A 20,622-nucleotide genomic window follows, 5' to 3' on the forward strand; every position below is an offset into this window, starting at 1 on the left:
TTTGCCCTTCGGGGACACTAAATAAACTTGAACCTTGAACCTTGAACTCTCAGAGCCAAAAGGGAAATCCCCAGCCACCAAACAAAACAAATATGGGCTTCAGACAGGGCTACTTTGCTACACATTGCGTGCACCGCCAGTGCCAAGTTTCATGAACCAGATACTGAGCTTAGTCAGCTACAACATGCCACGACTGAGTTAATTGTTTTTTACTCATTTATTAAACAACATATATCTTGAACATCGGTTAGATTGACATCACAGCCATTAGCAAAGCACATTCCCCAAATAGAAATCCTGTACCTCTCGATTTGGACATAGAAAAATCGGTTTCATTCATGGAAACACCGCAGTTTGCATGCAAGAAAATGCGAACGTCGTCAAAGTCACTGCAGTGATGAAAAACAACACGCTTCATTAGGACGTTAAATCAGGTTATTATCACTCCGGCTTATCACAAGTGAGTGGATACTCAGCCACGGCACAAGGACCGACTCAGCCACGGCACAAGGACCGACTCAGCCACGGCACAAGGACCGACTCAGCCACGGCACAAGGACTGACTCAGCCACGGCACAATTGACCGACTCAGCCACGGCACAAGGACCGACTCAGCCACGGCACAAGGACCGACTCAGCCACGGCACAAGGACCGACTCAGCCACGGCACAAGGACCGACTCAGCCACGGCACAAGGACCGACTCAGCCACGGCACAATTGACCGACTCAGCCACGGCACAAGGACCGACTCAGCCACGGCACAATTGACCGACTCAGCCACGGCACAAGGACCGACTCAGCCACGGCACAATTGACCGACTCAGCCACGGCACAATTGACCGACTCAGCCACGGCACAAGGACCGACAAAGGCAGATAGAAAACACCTTTAGTAAGTCAGATGCACACAGACATACTCAAACAATTGGGCAGACACGTTCTATCAGCCATCATGTTATATCATTTTTTAAAGGTCTATATTGCCGATACCATCATCTCTCTCTGAGGACGACCTAGAGAGAGATGTTGGTATCGGCAATATAGGCCTTTAAAAATGCTATATCAGTATCAAATTGTATAAAGGTTTGGGTGATTATTTTAGATTTTTGTTTGAACATGATGTGAAGCTGATGAAGCTGTGATGATGCAGGCTGCAGATTCAATCACAGTTTGCTGTGGAATCTTTCAAAAATGTTAAATAAAAATACTACAGTACATTTTCACTAAATTGTTTCTGTTTGTGAATTGGCCACAATTTCAACATAGCACATCACTGTTTTTCTTCTTTTTTGTGTTCAGAATGGACAAAATGTAAACTTGTTTTTGTTACAGATAATATCAGGACATCGGTAAATATTGGTTATCGATCAAAACAGCAATGATGTGATCAATTCAATTGGCATCGACCAGAAATTCCACATCTGTGTATTTCTAAAAAAAAAAGCTATGTCTTCTCAGACACAGAGTGAGTAGACAGGTTTCTGAACTGTCCACAGCCCTCCTCTGAAACACAGGAGTGAGTAGACAGGTTTCTGAACTGTCCACAGCCCTCCTCTGAAACACAGAGTGAGTAGACAGGTTTCTGAACTGTCCACAGCCCTCCTCTGAGACACAGAGTGAGTAGACAGGTTTCTGAACTGTCCACAGCCCTCCTCTGAAACACAGAGTGAGTAGACAGGTTTCTGAACTGTCCACAGCCCTCCTCTGAGACACAGAGTGAGTAGACAGGTTTCTGAACTGTCCACAGCCCTACTCTGAGACACAGAGTGAGTAGACAGGTTTCTGAACTGTCCACAGCCCTCCTCTGAGACACAGAGTGAGTAGACAGGTTTCTGAACTCTCCACAGCCCTCCTCTGAGACACAGAGTGAGTAGACAGGTTTCTGAACTGTCCACAGCCCTCCTCTGAGACACAGAGTGAGTAGTCAAAAATGTATACCATATTATTATGATAAGCATTAGTGAGGACCAATTATATGAAGGTAAGTCATCCTTTGGAAAACAATTGCAAATGTAACACTGAGGTACCCACTCTTCCTCAGTGCCCACTGACTCTTCTGATTACCAGATTCTCCATATGGGTGCATCTCTGTGGGTAATGGGTCTAGTAAGTGTATTTGTGGTAATGGGTCTAGCAGCCTAGCAGGTGTGGGAAACTTTGACGATGGAGAGGGCCACTATATTTCCACACTCACTCCAGAGAGCCACTGTCACTGTCATAGCAAAAATAGCTGATCTACAAGTTCAAAACGCGTCGTACTGCGACACATTTTTTGCTTGCACGTCAGCTATTTTTGCTATATTTGAATTGAAATCCTGAATAATTTTTTGCTATTTTTGAATTTGAATCCTGAAACGAAACATTTTATATTTAATTTCAAATGCATTTAGTTATAGTTATGTTAACTTTATGAACTAAATACAAATACATTGGACATAAAAAAAAGACAATAACATTTTAATATTGGTCATTAAGCTACTAATAAAGTAATTCAAGCCGGTCATGTGTGAATGTTTGGAATTGTAACAGCTGAAATCAACAATGTATCAGTATTCTGATATTAACCTGCGGGCTGCATTCAGTGAAGGTGGGGGCCGCATGTCTAGTATAAGTGCAGTGCAGAAACAGTGATTACTATTCACAACGGGGGACCCTCTTCCTCACCGAGTCCTCTCAGCCCAGCAGCAGCTCACTGAGGAGCACCTCCCTCTCCCCCAGCATCACGTCCCTCTTCAGGCTGGTGCCTTTGTTCAGCACCTTCATCTTGAGCGCCAGGTCGCGCAGCGCGGCGCGGGGCACCGCGTCGAAGAAGAAGTCCTCGTTGAAGACGGGGTGCCGGCTGTTCTTGATGATGGTGCTGCGCTGCTTCTGCTGCTTGCCCGGGTTCAGGTAGAGCGCCACGCAGCAGTTGATGCTCTTGACGTCGGTGGCGCGGTCGTACAGGTCCTGCGCGGCCAGCACGCGCACGCGCAGCCGCGACGCCTCCGCGTCGTAGTGGGTGCTCAGCCTCAGCGTGCCCCGGCCGCCCTTCGTTTAATACGGGGATGCATGCATGGGGACGATAATCGTTATTATCGTTTGTCGTGATAAAAAACAAAAAAAACAACAATACTCACAATAATCGTATCGTGGAGGTTTTAATTTATCGTGGGATTCTCCTCCGTTGTAAACTATAGGAATTTGTTTTTGTTGAGCTGCAAATTAAGTACCATTTAAACCCTCTATATCAGTGGGTCCCAGAATGGGGTACTTGAGGGAGTACCAGGGGGGACCCAGCTAAATGATAGTTTGGAACCAAATGGACCCTTATGGGTCTGTAACTCTGAGAGTGTACAAAAGGTACACTCAGAGTTAAATAACATTGATTTTACAATATAAATTGGGGGAGAGCCGCAGAGCCACAGCCCGTGAACAAGGAAGTGAACGGCAGTGCGCATGCGCAAAACACAAGGAGACCGCTGAAGAGGCCAAAAAAGGCAAAAAAAAAAATGTTTATCAATAAAAACAACATAAAGACGCCTATACACGTCCAAGGCACCCTGTGGTTTTGATTCTAAAGACGTCTATACACGTCATTAGCATAATTAGTGTTACGTTTTAAGCATATTTTGATTATCGTTAATGGCAATTATTTTGGACACACTAATTGTATCTGGTTAGGATGCCTCTCGGGCGTCTCCCTAGGGAGGTCCTTGAGGCACGTCCCACTGGGAGGAGACCCCGGGGCAGACCAAGGCACAGTTGGAGGAATCACGTCGACTCACTGGCCTTGGAACGTCTCGGGATCCCCCTCACTAATGTTGCTCTGGAGAGGTCTGGAACACTCTGATGGAGCTGCTCCTGCGACCCGACTATGGATAAGCGGTTGAAGATGGATGGATGGATAATCGTAACATAATATGGTCCCATCATCCCTACCTTGCGGAGGTTGACGGTGTGCGCTCGCTGCAGCAGGTCCGAGGACCCCCCCGTGGCCACCCCCCTGCCGCCGCCGGGGCTGCTGGCTCCGCCCTTTCTGCCGAAGAAGGGGCTGAGGGAGGGGGAGCAGCGCAGCCGGCGCCGCTGCACGTTGGGGCTGTTGTCGGCCGAGCTGCACGTCTCGTCTGTGGAGAGAGAGCTGTGGCGCGCCAGGGAGCGCTTGGCACGGAACACCTGGTGGGCGGGAGGGGTTAGGGTTAGGGAGCGCTTGGCACGGGACACCTGGTGGGCGGGAGGGGTTAGGGTTAGGGAGCGCTTGGCACAGGACACCTGGTGGGCGGGAGGGGTTAGGGTTAGGGAGCGCTTGGCACAGGACACCTGGTGGGCGGGAGGGGTTAGGGTTACGGAGCGCTTGGCACAGAACACCTAGTGGGCGGGAGGGGTTAGGGTTAGGGAGCGCTTGGCACGGGACACCTGGTGGGCGGGAGGGGTTAGGGTTAGGGAGCGCTTGGCACAGGACACCTGGTGGACCGAGGGGCATATGGATACCGGATGAAATTATATCAATACACATCTGGCACAGAACATACCTTGAAAAACCACCACATGCAGCTAAACACATCAGTCAGTCAGTCAGTCAGTCAGTCAGTCAGTCAGTCAGTCAGTCAGTCAATCAATCAGTCAATCAGTCAGAAATGTAGGCTGTTCATTGGCATTTTTGTTTTGCCATGGGCCATTGTCGGCATTTATCATTCCAGTGTGACTTTTATCATTCCTGTGACATTTATCATGAGCTCCGACCAAATTGATGCTATAGGATTAGTATAGGATCACTTGATAAATGCCACGTTGTCATGGGCGTACGCCAAAACCCACGCTCAAATTGAAGGTAGAATTTACACTCCATTGATAAATGAGGGCCCAAATCTCTTGGTCAAAAACAGATCTACAAAGCTCACAAAAGCTATTTTTCATTTTTCACATTTGTAGATGGGGGGGTGCACAACCGCATATACTATTATTTTTCATTTCTTTGGGGGGGTGGGTATGTGGCACAAATAAACGTTTTAATTGAGAACCAATCATTTCAATGGCATTTGTATTTGTCTGTCACCCGCTTCGAATGTTTATGAAGCGATAATCACCATGGTTACTTATCACTCCAATGCAATTGAACCAGCAGGCTCACCTGGAGCTGCATGTGAACTGGCTGTGATTAGGAAACGCAGAAGTGAAATTACTGCCACCGAAGCAAAAACATTGTGAAACTGACTTACGTGGCCGGTTAAAGACTAATATGAGGTTATGCACGCACACACACACACACACACACACACACACACACACACACACACACACACACACACACACACACACACACACACACACACACACACACACACACACACACACACACACACACACACACACACACACACACACACACACACACACACACACACACACACACACACACACACACACACACACACACACACACACACACACACACACACACACACACACACACACACGATAAGCCCTGCTCGTCAAGCTAAAATACAGGAGCTCATTTTACACTTTGAAATTTGTTTCTATCGCCTGCTATGAGGACAGTATAGCCTGAATCGGAATAATCAAATGTTAGCAGCAGAGAACAAGAGTGAGTCTCCTCTTTTATTTTATTTTTTACATGTCAAACGTTTCGGCTGTCCAGCCTCCGTCAATGCCAGATGAACCTTATTATTGCGTTTTAATATTCCACTGGGCATACATGTTATTCAGCTGCAGATAGATGCTGGCGGCATAATATTGATTTGAATTGTCCAGAAGGATACTTGTCTTCACAGTCTGTTCAAACACCCACATCAAAAACAACACATAGCACATAACACCAAGACAATGCAAAAACACATGAGGTCCCTACTGTTATGTTATGAGTTGTCCATGTACATCTAAGTCTGTGTACTTGAACTTGAGATACAGTGTACTTGATATGTATTGTGTACTGCCTGTACTGTAGCATACTTTATAGATAGGCTACGAGAGACATCTCAGCGCCAGCAAGGTCAGCCTTGTTGCATTAGTCACGGTACTTTGTCTCATATCTTATTGTCACATCATTATGATCCAGCACTATATATGTTCCTATTTGTGTAATAAACTTTGTGAACCTTTAGCGTGATACTGTCTCGTGTCGTGTTATTGTTCTCCCGGGCCCGCTGCCGCAGTCGCCGTACCAAAGGAATAATTCAACCGGATTATCACTCACCACCAAGCTTGCACACACTACCAGTCTGTCAGAACCAGACGAGGGTCCAGTTTAGAAAATACAACACCTACTGTATATATACAGAACCATCCTATCGGCGGGGCAATTTGTTTAACCCATTCTGGGCGGGAACCCCTTTTGCTGTTTTAAACATTATGTTATGCTTTAGCTGTTGAAAAATAGCAGATCTACAAGCTCATAATGCGGCACTCTGTGCCACGCTATGAGCTTGTAAATCTTTGAATATATATTCTTTCAGAGTGAGCTTTTTTAACTCAAATCTTTGCTTCTGGGGGGGTCCCTGGAACAACATATTTTCAGATGGGGTCGGCAGCCAATTACATATAATTTCTGGGGTCCTTGACATGAAATATTGAGCACTACTGATCACCATAGGTATTTCATTCCGTGGCAATGTTCTGTATCTTTGTCCAGATGGCAATTGGCACGGGTGCCGTCTCGGCCAGCGCCACCCGGCAGCGCGCGCTGTTGCCACGGTAGCGGCAGGGGGAGGAGGGAAAGTTATGACACGTATGGGGAGTGTGTGTGTGTGTGTGTGTGTGTGTGTGTGTGTGTGTGTGGGTGGGTTGTGTTATGACACGCAATATTATTTATTAAATTTTCTGAGGTCGATATATGCAAGCATGCATTCATGTTCCTAAATATTATTTCTGAGGTCGTTTTGTAAGCATGCATGATGAGCGACACTTAAAACAAATTGTCTGCCGGGGAATTCATCAGAATAAAGGCGCTACAGTGCAAAGCAGCTTTTACTACTTTGCGCTATACCTCGTCTGAGGTCTCTTTAGAACTGTTAACTGAACCCTGGCCAGCGCCAGGGGGCGATAGTTCAGCGACTGCCACCATTCACCACCATTCTATTTGGTTGTAGAAGAAGAGCTATAGAAGAAGTTGCTATTGAGCCACTAAACACGGTCGCTTTATTTATCCAGTGTGATTTGAAATGGAAATGGAATAATAAAAAGGACTAGAAAGGCCTCATCTAGCACCTTCATCTTGAGGCTGAAGGGAAAGCAATGGAACATGGAGCTGCCGATCGACGAGAGCTTTGATATGCGGTAAGCCAACTTTAGAGGTTTATCATTAAACAAAGCGCTAAATAACACGTTTTTTTTAATTAAAAAGGCGTTAAAGATGGAGTGCCACAGTTGTTGCATTTTGTCTCTTAGGTGACAGTATTTCATTAGACACCCTGAGGTGACAGTACTTCATTAGACACCCTGGTGTGTTTTTGTATGTGCAATGGTGTATTCACTTTGTATTTAGAGTTTCTTCCTGGAGGCTGAACCCTTGACAGTCAAATGAGTCAAATGGGCCAATGAAATAAACACTGATAGTGTGACGTATATCTATCGCACGGGACGCACGCACCCACGCACCTCCCCCTTTTTTCTAAATACTACAACCTTTGTGGGCGGAGCTGCCACATACACAAGTGTGAACTGAACATGGCGACGGCAGTTTGCTGCTCTGTGCCTAACTGTGTGACAGTCATTTCACACATTAGCACACCACACGTTACCAGTTCACAGCAGAGCAGACGTCCATTACATTGTTTTTCGTTAGATTGGAAGCACCTCCATACTGGAGAATATTATCAGTAACATACTGGTTATTATTATCAGTATACTGCATGGTGATTATTATCAGTAACATACTGGTTATTATTATCAGTATACTGCATGGTGATTATTATCAGTAACATACTGGTGATTATTATCAGTATACTGCATGGTGATTATTATCAGTATACTGCATGGTGATTATTATCAGTATACTGCATGGTGATTATTATCAGTATACTGCATGGTGATTATTATCAGTATACTGCATGGTGATTATTATCAGTAACATACTGGTGATTATTATCAGTAACATACTGGTGATTATTATCAGTATACTGCATGGTGATTATTATCAGTAACATACTGGTGATTATTATCAGTATACTGCATGGTGATTATTATCAGTATACTGCATGGTGATTATTATCAGTAGCATACTGGTGATTATCGCTTGATTTTATATGAATCTGTTGTCTGTATAGTGAGACCCCCCCCCCTCAGACAGGGGGGTCAGGGACAGGTCAGGGGGTCATGGACAGGTCAGACAGGGGGTCACGGACAGGTCAGACGGTCATGGACAGGTCAGGGGGGTCAGGGACAGGTCAGTGGGTCATGGACAGGTCAGACAGGGGGTCACGGACAGGTCAGGGGGGTCAGGGGGTCATGGACAGGTCAGGGGGGTCAGGGGGTCATGGACAGGTCAGGGGGTCATGGACAGGTCAGACAGGGGGTCACGGACAGGTCAGACAGGTGGTCATGGACAGGTCAGACGGGGGGTCATGGACAGGTCAGGGGGTCATGGACAGGTCAGGGGGGTCAGGGGGTCATGGACAGGTCAGGGGGTCATGGACAGATCAGACAGGGGGTCATGGACAGGTCAGGGGGTCATGGACAGGTCAGACAGGGGGTCATGCTGAGGTCAGGGGGGGTCGCGGCGGGGTCACCTTAGCTTGCGTCTCCTGGCTGATGGAGCGGAGGATGGATGCGGAGCGGGACAGCAACGGGGAGGTGAAGGGCGACGACTCGGCCGATGAGCAGGTGTCGCTCTCCCCGCCACTGAAGTAGCGGTAGGGGCTGTCGCCGGGCGCCAGGGTGGCCCCCCCGCCCCCCGCGGCGGCGGGGCCACGCCTCTGGGCGTTGGGCGAGGTGAGCGGGCTGCTGCCCGGGTCGCTGTGGAACAGGCTCTCCTTGCGGCGGGTGTGGGGCGACTCCACCAGCGTGGAGAAGCCGTAGGAGGTCTGGGCCTTGGGGACGTAGGGCAGAGACATGGCCGTCTGGGACAGGGGGTCGGCGTTGGTGTTGGGGGTCCCTGGAGTGTCCGCGGGGCTGTTGGCAAACAACCACTCACCACAGTTTAATACCCATTCTGGGCGGGGAACCCCTTTTGGAGTTCCAAGCATTATGTTATGCTTTAGCTATTGAAAAATAGCAGATCTACAAGCTCGTAGCGCTACAGAGTGCCGCCCTACGAGCTTGTAGCTATACAATAGCTTGTATTTTTTTTTTATCCTGAAAATGTGGTGCAAATCTTTGAATATACTGTATATTCTTTCAGAGTGAACGTTTATAACTCAAATATGTGCTTCTGGGGGGGTCCCTGGAACAACATATTTTTTAGATGGGGGTCGGCAGCCAATTTAATAAAATCTCTGGAGTCCTTGACATGAAATCATTTGAGAACCACTTTCCATTTTCAGAAAACTGTCAAGATTTGTAGACCTCAGGTCTAAATGGGTTAAAGCAGAAATAACATGCATTTTAAAACTGTTTTTAATATTTAATATCATATTTTCTATGTCCCTCTAACTTATTTCTAATGGTTTGAGCCTCAATCACCGCTCTGATATAACCAGTCCTTGTTATTTCTTTCTGGACTTTGAAAGCAGTTTTAGCTGCAATACCACAATGTCCTGAGGTGGTGGGGGTGCTGATATGCAGATTATTTAATATTTGAGTCATTATAATACTGATGCTAGATAAAACCAGGCTTGTTTCCATTCCATGCCAGCTTGGAAAAGCAACAATGGCGGACATTGTAAACAAAGTGGAAATGCAAATTTGGAACTGAAGACTGAAGAAGAGGAGGAATTATACAAAGTAGGGTGACATTGATGACATCACGATGAGGACAACATCAGTTGAGCTGTTCCTGAGAGCAATTTCCATTAAAGCACCCATATGATATGAAAGCCTGTTTGTTCAAAATTGGTTATTTGTGGGGATGGAAAACACATATGGGAGCCACAAAAACACAAAAGAAATTGAAAAAGTTGAATTTTATGTTATTGCATGAGTCGGCACATTAATCGGTTATTAACCCGATTAATGTGCCGACTCATTGTCATGCAATTTATTATGATTAACCCATTTAGACCTGAGGCCGCATCCGTGTCACCTTATAGCTTATAGGGGGGGTCCCTAAAACAACATGATTTCATATGGGGCTCGCGGCCAAATACATATCATTCTGGGGCTCCTTGACATGAAATAGTTTATGAACCACTGATATAGATTAGAAACTGTCTGCACTGCTTAGAGAACTCACCTTCAGCTCGTTCTCGCAGCAAAACGCAGGCGTGCCATTAGTGACAGTAACGCACACCCTCTCGTGTAATATTGCTTAAATAAATTCCGGGGGTCCTTATACTTACTTGTCCACGCTCTCTATCTGAATGATGTGTCGGTTGGCCGACTTCACCAGGCTGCGGCTGAAGAGGGGGCTCTTGAGGGGGCTCCTCTGCGCCCCCTTGGGGCTGCGGCTGCAGATGGCCTGGTCCGACACCGAGGGCCCCAGGCCCCGCCGCTGGGGCTCCGGGGTCAGCAGGAGGAGCGGGTCGGGCTCCGGTTCGAGGCCGGCGGGCGGGCAGCAGATGAGCTTTGGGGGGATGAAGAAGTCTGGGATCTTGGCCGGCGTCAGGACGTTGGCGTAGACGAAGACGGGAACGCCCTGCAGCTCCGGCTCCTGATTGGAGGAGGAGGCGGAGGAGGCGGAGCTCCGGGTCTTCTTGGACCCGCAGCCCTCCACGGAGCCTCGCAGTTTGTCCAGCAGCCACATAGAGCCTTCAGGGGTGGGGAGAGCACTCACACGTTTTACTTCAAGGGATCGTGACATCAAAAAAAGAGTTTCTGTATTTTTTTGTAGGTTTTCTGAGCTCTTTCGGTCTTTACATTCAGTAGATTTTCTGTGGTCTGGGGTTTTCTGACTAAAAAAAGTACTCTGATTTGCCTGTGGACTGTGAGGTATTGAGTCCACAAATCCCACATATATGACATAGGAATTTGCCAGCAGATGTCACTGTTTACCTGTTTTCATTGCAGCTTTCAAAAGGTTTCAGAACACACAGAGAAAACCCCCAGACCACAGATAATGTAATCGAGGTCATAAAACCTAAAAGAAAAATGAATAAATGAAAATAAATGAAAATAAATGAAAATAAATGAAAATAAATGTCATGAAAAATCTCATTTAGCCTTATTCAGTGCAGGGAAAAGCACTCACATGTTTTACTGCAGTAAAAGTATCAATACTGCAATGCAGAAAAGTAAAAATATGGTATTAAAAATGTCTGTACTTGAGTAAAATACAAAAGTATTGACGTACTTAAAGTACCAAAAGTTCTTTATGCAGAATGTCCCATTTTAAATGTAAAAAAACAATGACATTGTGAGCTTGTGATCTGCTATTTTCAAATGGCCAAAATGTATAGGGCTGAAATGGTTAATGCATGTATATATGTTTATTGTGATGCTATATTTTTGTCTTTTTGTATTGTATTTGGCGCAAACAGACATGTGAAAACAGTTCATGCCGCCTGCAGGGACCACCAAAAATCATTTCAAATGTTTAATAATAAAATAAAAATAAAAACGCCTCACAAGCTTTGTAACTTAATGCTACCACATGTTGTGAAGCTTGTAAATCGGCTATTTGAGTGATTACACTGATTTTGATGCGGAATTTAACTTTTTTTTTTCTTCATGGGGACCTCCTGGAACCCCCTCGAGGGGGTAACCCTGCAGACCCCACGTTGAGAACATCTGTCCAACAGCGTATATGGAATGCTAATGAGCAGAAGGAGGTTGCTTATAATTCAGTGGTTCCCAAACTCTCACGTCAAGGACCCCCAAATTGACACTAATCAGCCCCGCGGACACCCATTTGAAAAACATGCCAAGGACCCCCATGTGAGAGAAGAGTTTTACAGCTCTAGCAGTGATTCTCAACCCGTTTAATTTCAAGGACCCCCCAGTTTGACATGCATTAGTCTACGGATCCCCATTTAATGACATTTCTATCTCTGGGACCCCCAATTTATATTGTAAAATCAATTTTAATCTAACTCCGAGAGTGTATACTCTCAGAGTTACAGACCCATAAGGGTCCATTTGGTTCCTATATAACTGGGAATGGGGACCCCCTGAAACTCACTCGGGTACCCCTGGGGGTCCCCGGACCGCACTTTGAGAACCACTGGCTTATATCTTACAAAAAACACACTGATAAATAAAGGCATTGTTTTGCGTTCTTTTTCAGTTATTTTCCCTGTTTAATTAATGGCCTGTCATTAAAGCCACGCGTAGAACAAACACTCTGATTCAATGGAATTAACGAGAGGCACAGAAAACAACTTGACATTTGCGGTGAAGCCAATTAAGGCACGTATCAGATCTCCGCCATCCAAATGTCTCACACAACTTTAATTAAGATGCGAAAAATAGATATAAGCCTGTCTGTGCACGGGAAAAGGACATTTGATATAACATTTAGCGAACTCATAAGCGATAGGGAAATGTCAATTAGGCTAAAAGCATGTTTGCAAATAAAATAGCAGATGTTGATTGATCATGGTCGCGAGAACGCACGGAAATGTGGACTCCAAAACAAACGTGTGTCATTGTAAATAAATAAATGTCCTAATTTATAAGACACGATGTTCAACTTTAATTGAATGTCAACTATACCTGTTGGGTCAACAGCGCTGCAGGGCTGATCCAGTCAATGCGCCACGGCACCGCGCGGCGTTCCTCCGCTCCGCACAATCTCCAATCAATCCCGCGCGTAAAATGCGGCTGCGCTGACTATACAGAGCCGAGTGGTCGCGTGCCAAACCGCTTTACGAGCGCGTGCGTGAGTTGCTTCCCCCCCACCTCCTCAAACTGTTGTGCATGCGACCACTCGGCTCTGTCGTCTCTCGGTTGGTTTAACGTCAATATGAGATGACTTTGTCTTCTAATAAAGCCAAAGGGAGAGATGTGAGCTTTTGTTGGAACAGCCTGAACGCGCTGGGTATGCATGCATGCATGCATGCAGGCGCGCGCGCGCGCGCACGCACACGCACACACACACACACACACACACACACACACACACACACACACACACACACACACACACACACACACACACACACACACACACACACACACACACACACACACACACACTTAATTGGGTGTTTTCTTTGCATTCCTCGCCTCAGTGACTTCGAACAGAAAGGTTCTCTTTAAAGTGGGGTCTGGGGACCCCCATGCATGCATGCATGCATGCATGCATGTCAGGGTTCCATGCAGGTGGTCCTCAGCAAAAAAGAGTGTGCATATACGTATAGGGAGGGTCTATCAACATGCAGTTAAAATAGCCGATCTACAAGCCCACACCACATTATGCGATTGATGAGAGTTGAGATGAGAGATTAGAGTGTTAAATAGATCTGCAAAATAAAGAAAGAAAAATAAGATGAAACAAATAATAGAATAGAATAGAATAGAATAGAATGCAGAATTTGCTCCAATCCCTGCATGCATGGCACAACATTTTCAGACGGGGGTTTCCTAGCCTATCAATGTGAAGGTCCTGGCCACGATGCTACTATAGCCTATCAATGTGAAGGTCCTGGCCACGATGAAAAGGTTTGCTACTATAGCCTATCAATGTGAAGGTCCTGGCCACGATGAAAAGGTTTGCTACTATAGCCTATCAATGTGAAGGTCCTGGCCACGATGAAAAGGTTTGCTACTATAGCCTATCAATGTGAAGGTCCTGGCCACGATGAAAAGGTTTGCTACTATAGCCTATCAATGTGAAGGTCCTGGCCACGATGAAAAGGTTTGCTACTATAGCCTATCAATGTGAAGGTCCTGGCCACGATGAAAAGGTTTGCTACTATAGCCTATCAATGTGAAGGTCCTGGCCACGATGCTACTATAGCCTATCAATGTGAAGGTCCTGGCCACGATGCTACTATAGCCTATCAATGTGAAGGTCCTGGCCACGATGGGGGTTTGCTACTATAGCCTATCAATGTGAAGGTCCTGGCCACGATGCTACTATAGCCTATCAATGTGAAGGTCCTGGCCACGATGAAAAGGTTTGCTACTATAGCCTATCAATGTGAAGGTCCTGGCCACGATGCTACTATAGCCTATCAATGTGAAGGTCCTGGCCACGATGTGGGTTTGCTACTATAGCCTATCAATGTGAAGGTCCTGGCCACGATGGGGGTTTGCTACTATAGCCTATCAATGTGAAGGTCCTGGCCACGATGCTACTATAGCCTATCAATGTGAAGGTCCTGGCCACGACGAAAAGAAACAAGTACAAGTGAGAAGTGCAGTGAGTTTAGAAACAGAACAATCCACAGGGAGTCTGTGGGAGTGTGATGGTGGAACTGATGTAAGCATTCATCTGTGGTGGATGGATGCTCCTATAGCTCCCCATGGTGTAAAGAGGTACGGAGTCTACGGGAGGCATTTCTATCTCTGGGACCCCCAATTTATATTGTAAAATCAATGTAATTTATCTCTGAGAGTGTACGGGTCCATTTGGTTCCATTTGTACACTACAATTTAGGCATTTAGCAGACGCTCTTAATCCAGAGCAATTTACATTAAGCAATAACAAAAAGCATGGGATATATCACATATATAAAAAGTAATGAAACATGCGTAAGCTAAGAACGTAACAGTGGAGTATCTATATACTGAAACTTTATATACATACTATACTATATTATACATGTGTACTATAAAGTGCTATGACTACATAAAATGCAATTCTAGTGCTGTCTACGTAACATGCTACTGTATAAGTCTGTTTAAAATACTATCCAAGTCTACATAAAGTAAAGTGCTATATCTAACACTGAGTTACAGACCCATACAGGTCCATTTGGTTCCTATAACTATCATTTAGCTGGGGGACTCCCTGGAACTCCCTCGGGTACCCCTGGGGGTCCCCGGACCCCACTTTGGGAAACACTGGCTTATATCTTACAAAAAACACACTGGTGGATGAATGCTCCTAATCCTATAGCTCCCCGATGGTGCAAAGAGGTATACTCACACGTTTTACTTTTACTTTTATTTAGACCTGAGGACGATTCTACAAATGCCTTCTAAATCCTGAAAGTTTTCTGAAAAACCTATATGTTTCGTTAATTCTCAAACATTGTCATGTCAAGGACCCCCACAAATATATGTAATTGGCCGCCGAACCCCATCTGAAAATATGTTGTTCCAGCTAGGGACCCCCCCAGAAGCAAAGATTTGAGTAACAACGTTCGCTCTGAAATAATTATATTCAAAGATCTTGCCACATTTTCTGCTTTTTTTCAATAGCTAAAGTACAGTATATCATAATGCTTAAAACACCAAAAGGGGTTCCCGCCCAGAATGGTAAAAGCATCAATATGCAATATAGAAATGCTCTGTTACAAAAGTACAAATACAAGTCCAGCATTCAAAATGTACTTTCCTCTGAGATGTAATGGAAGTATATATAGGCAAAAAGTGTTGTAAATTGTAAATACAGTAAAAAATAAATACCTAAATATTGTACTTAAGTGCAGTACTTGAGTAAAATGTATACTCTATAGTTACTTTCCAACACGGCTGTGTGTAAATATACACCTCATCAGAAGACAAAAAAATCCATGAAAATGTGGAGGAACAGAAGTGTGCTGTTTGTCATCATAGGACTGCTTTATGCTTATTGTTGTTGTAATGGCCTACACACATCTATTTATAGTTCCTATGTCCAAACTGAACATGCTAGATGTACGTATGTGAATCAGTGAGTCATTAAAGCAATTATTTCTTTTTTTTTAGGCAATGATTCTGACCATCTTAGTATTAGTTTCCATAGTAAAATGTTGCCCTCTGGATCGTTAGTTTGCTGTATTTCAAATAATTTGGCCATGCAACCCATCTGGACATGGGACTATTACCAGAAGAGAAAAAACCTGAGGCAGATAAAAAAACAAAAACAAAAAAAAAGGCTTCTAAATCCTAACAGTTTCTTGAAAAACCTATGTTTCTATGTCAGTGATGCTCAACCTCTTTCATGTCAAGGACCCCCAGGGAATTATCAGTATTTGGCCACGGACCCCAAATTGAAAATATGTAGTTCCAGGGATCCCCGCAGAAGAAATTCCATAATGTGGGGGCTATGACGGAAATGAGAGAGAGAGAGAGATGGAGAGAGGGAGAGAGAGAGAGAGAGAGAGAGAGAGAGAGAGAGAGAGAGAGAGAGAGAGAGAGAGAGAGAGAGAGAGAGAGAGAGAGAGAGAGAGAGATTAACCCAAGCTAACCTTTCCATGGCTATATGATGTCGATGTGTATCTATTTCTGACAGAGAATGTCCAATTCTCATGGTTTTGTATGGTTACAGTTTTCTCTGAATTGCAATGTGTTTACACAGTTACACTTTTAATTTTACATGACGGTACATCATTATTTTTGTCTTGATTGTTTCGTTCCACTTTTGCTTTCGCAACGTGAACGGATGACAGACAGACAGACAGACAGACAGAAATGCAAATGATATGTAAATGTCACCAGTGTAGTTACTAACATTAAAGTCCTATGGTGGAATACCACAATGCCAGTTACCGTGGCAACCATAGCAAAACAGACAGCAGTGATGTAAAGATCGTCATGATGCGTACGTGCGTGCGTGCGTGCGTGCGTGTGTGTTTGGGTGTGTGTGCGTGTCCTACAGTCAGGTTATGCTATAAGATACAATATGATACATTGTATATGCAACACGATATAAGGTATATTTCAGAGAAATCAGGGGTCGCAGTGCGACGCGTTGTGAGCTTGTAGATCGGCTATTTTCCGCATGCAACTAATTGTAAAATGATTTATACAAGATCTCTTGTCCACTATTCCCTTCTTAACATTTTAGTCTAGTTTTTATTTGTTGACGAAATATATATCAGTATATTTAGTCTCAGTTTTAGTCATCATAGCTTAGTTTCCATTTAGTTTTCGTCAGTGGAAAAAGGTAGTCGACAAACATTTTTCGTCCTAGTTTTAGTCGACGAAAACACTGCCACGGTGCTGAGGTCTCTCCTGGGGGATTCAGCCACTGTCCATGGTGCTGAGGCCAGGAATAGTCAGTCACTATCAATTTACAATTTACAATTTAGGCATTTAGCAGACGCTCTTAATCCAGAGCGATTTACATTAAGCAAGAAGAAAAAAGCATGGGAATACATCACATATATAAAAATCACACCCGTGTGAACTGAGTGGTGTAAGGTCTTATATAGACTGATCAGCTGTGGTCTGACGTAATGTCTGACGTAATGAAATCACACCCGTGTGAACTGGGTGACCATAGCAACCATGCTCATTTTTTGGTACGAACAGACAGACAGACAAACAAAGCCAGTTGTAGGAGTGGTTTACACCACTCAAAAAAGCATTTATCATGAAACATGCGTAAGCTAAGAACGTAACAGTGGAATATCTATATAATGAAACTATAATATATATTAATACTATACTATGCTATACATATGTACTATGAAGTGCTATGACTACATACAATGCAATTATAGTGCTGGCTACATAACATGCTATAAGTCTGTATCAAATGCTATAAGTCTACAAAAGTGCTATCTAAGGGGGGTAGGGTAAGTGCTATGGGCCATGATGGAGTCTGAAATGGTGGGTTTGCAGACTACGGCGGAAGATTGGGAGTGATGCTTCAGTTCTGACTGTAACGGGAGGTGCATTCCACAGTTTTGGAGCCAGAAGGGAGAAGAGTTTGGGACGTGTGGAGCGTTGTCCTGGCGTTTTTAGTGAGGGTACTTCCAGCTCCCCTGCGTTGGCTGATCTGAGTGTGCGGGAGGGTTTGTAGGGTTCAATCATACTTGCAAGATATGGGGGATGCCAGTATCAGAGTTTTGTATTCTGTGCGGGCAGCGACCGGGAGCCAGTGGAGGGAGCGGAGAAGGGAGACATGTGAGAATTTTGACTGGTTGAAGACCAAGCGAGCTGCGGCATTTTGGATCAGTTCCCAGTTCCATGGTGCTGAAGTCTCTCCTGGAATGGTCAGTCACTATCCATGGTGCTGAAGTCTCTCCAGGAATAGTCAGTCACTATCCACAGGGCTGAGGTGATTTGAAATGATATTCCAGGGACCCCCATACGAGGAGATTTTTACGGCTCTAGCAGTGATTCTCAACCCGTTTAATTTCACGGAGCCCCAGTTTGGCATGCATTAGTCTACGGACCCCCATATTTCTATAGAGCAGCAATATAAAACAAACATTGAAGCACTGATGTAGGCCTAATACTACAGACTCTCAGGGTCCATATATATGTTCTGATTCTTGTTTTAATTGAATCCAAACAGGCAAATGTTATGTTCTCTCTCTCTCTGCATGTGTGTGTGTGTGCGTGCGTGCGTGTGTGTGTAAAGTTGTTAACCCCTAAGATTAAGAGTGATACAAACAGATTTTCCGCCTCCGCAGGGTGTGACATTATCGTGTCTCTCCGACACTTCTAATCTGCAGAATAATTGTGAAGTCCCACAGGGCTCAGTTATGGATCCGTTATGGTCAGCGTGCAACATCCTTCACTAATGTGAAGTGATGTTGTGAAAAGCTTGCCGCCCGCGCGCGCACACACACACACACACACACACACACACACACACACACACACACACACACACACACACACACACACACACACACACACACACACACACACACACACACACACACACACACACACACACACACACACACACACACACACACACACACACACACACGAGTCTTTGGCGAAACATGACACGTACAGCCAGATACAGTATAATCTCTCTTTACCACCGTGAAGTTAGGAGTGAGCTACTCCTGATTCAAGGGGAGAGGAAAAATAGGAGACCCAGAAAACTTGATTTACATTAGGCTCAATAAAACCCCATTACAGCCCATTTCACTGACTCCAAAGTAAAAGACATTTTGTTCAAAGTAAGGCAAACATTTTTCTTTGTCATGTTTTGGGGGGGCAGGTGGGTAATCCAAATCCTTTTATTATTGTTTTCCAGGGATGGATTAAGAAGAGACTCAAGGTGCCTAGAACTGGTATTAAGTATATAAATGGTAAATTGCCCACACAATAATTTCAACTTCAAGGAACAGGGCTGAGCTTTGTAGAAAAAGTACAGCATTATTTTTCTTTTAGCAATAAACTCTTACTGACGGTTCAATCTCTTACATAGTTTGTTTTACCAGGAAAAGACTGCATACTGTATATGAACCAAACAATATCCCTCAAGCTCTATATTATATAGCATGGGTCTTCAACAGGGGGTCCGGGACCCCTTTAGGGGGTCCTCAGAGTTACTACAGGGGGGCCACCCTGTTTTTGAGGGGCCATATAGCCCCTCCTATGTGCAGCTTTGAGGGTTTGTGTAAACACAAACATTGAAGACGAAGGTGAGGACGCAAATTCTCATTGGCCGGAAGGAGATGATGTATGATGGCGATAAGAGCGCCCCTCACTTCACACGGGTGTGATTATTTTGTACATTGACCACTTCAACCCTAGCATCCCTATTCTGAGGGGAACATTAGCCGACAATAGCAGATATATATTATAAACGGCCACAAAACATTGGGCCGTTTGGGCCTCAGTGGGCTGCGAGGCGTTATTATGAGCTTGTAGATCGGCTATTTTCGGCAGAGGTTTGATGTAGGGGAGAAAAAGAGCAGACACAGTTAAGAGTGTTTAAGTTAACTCTCTGGAAATACAACATGAATCCAACAAAACGCTGCACATTGACAGCGCTGTCAAACAAGCCTACAAAGCGATCTATGAAATCTATGAAAATGTTTAATCTGCAACACAATTTCATACAGGGGGCCCCTGCTTTATCTCTCTCAGTTAAGGGGTCCTTGGACTGAAAAAAGAAAAACGTTGAAGACCCCTCTTCTCCATTGAAATCGATTGTATACGGCCGCCCTAATACTTTAAATACTTTGAATTCTACACTGTCTGGGGCAGAAGTATATAGGCATCTTTACAGGTGCCTACATTGTCACAGGGGAGGGTAATTTTATACTGGCACACTGGCATGGGTGTGAAAGAGGATTTTGGTAAAATAAAAGTCCCCTCACATCTGTATGCAAACGACATCCCGCACATAATTCTACATTTATTCAAACTCTGTAATCTGACTGGGGAGGGAGTCTGACTGGGGAGAGAGTCTGACTGGGGAGGGAGTCTGACTGGGGAGAGAGTCTGACTGGGGAGGGAGTCTGACTGGGGAGGGAGTCTGACTGGGGAGAGAGTCTGACTGGGGAGAGAGTCTGACTGGGGAGAGAGTCTGGGAGATTAGGCGAACTCCGACTGGGAAGAGAGTCTGGGAGATTAGGTGGGTTGTCGCTCTGATTCTAATGATCACTGCAATGTCCTGCATGTAAATCTAACCATAAATGCACCAAGTCTATGTACGTCTGTACGTCACCCCACCGACTTCAAATTCGACACACACGTTCCACCCCACCACAGGGGATGCAGTGTCCGGTGTCGAGTCGGTCGGACCCA

General features: G+C 45.0%; 1 protein-coding gene across 3 annotated transcripts in view; it reads right to left on the bottom strand.

The window, feature by feature from the left end:
* Positions 1–252: 252 nt before the first annotated feature.
* The window catches only part of LOC306933874 (C2 calcium-dependent domain-containing protein 4C-like), a 76,099-nt gene continuing 55,729 nt past the window's right edge, over positions 253–20,622 (bottom strand). For 2 of the 3 annotated variants that reach the window (XM_079516237.1, XM_079516239.1), the window contains exons 2-5: positions 10,428–10,836; positions 8,721–9,102; positions 3,919–4,152; positions 253–3,027 (exon numbers count right to left, since the gene is read on the bottom strand). In XM_079516237.1, the coding sequence (XP_079372363.1) occupies positions 2,674–3,027; positions 3,919–4,152; positions 8,721–9,102; positions 10,428–10,831 (1,374 nt within the window). In that variant the 5' untranslated portion in view covers positions 10,832–10,836 and the 3' untranslated portion in view covers positions 253–2,673. Of the gene's footprint in view, positions 3,028–3,918; positions 4,153–8,720; positions 9,103–10,427; positions 10,837–12,738; positions 12,904–20,622 lie in introns of those variants that run through there. The other variant, XM_079516238.1, reaches the window with a different exon arrangement.

Source organism: Electrona antarctica (genome assembly GCF_951216825.1).
Source record: "Electrona antarctica genome assembly, chromosome: 1".
In the NCBI taxonomy this organism is placed as follows: Eukaryota; Metazoa; Chordata; class Actinopteri; order Myctophiformes; family Myctophidae; genus Electrona; species Electrona antarctica.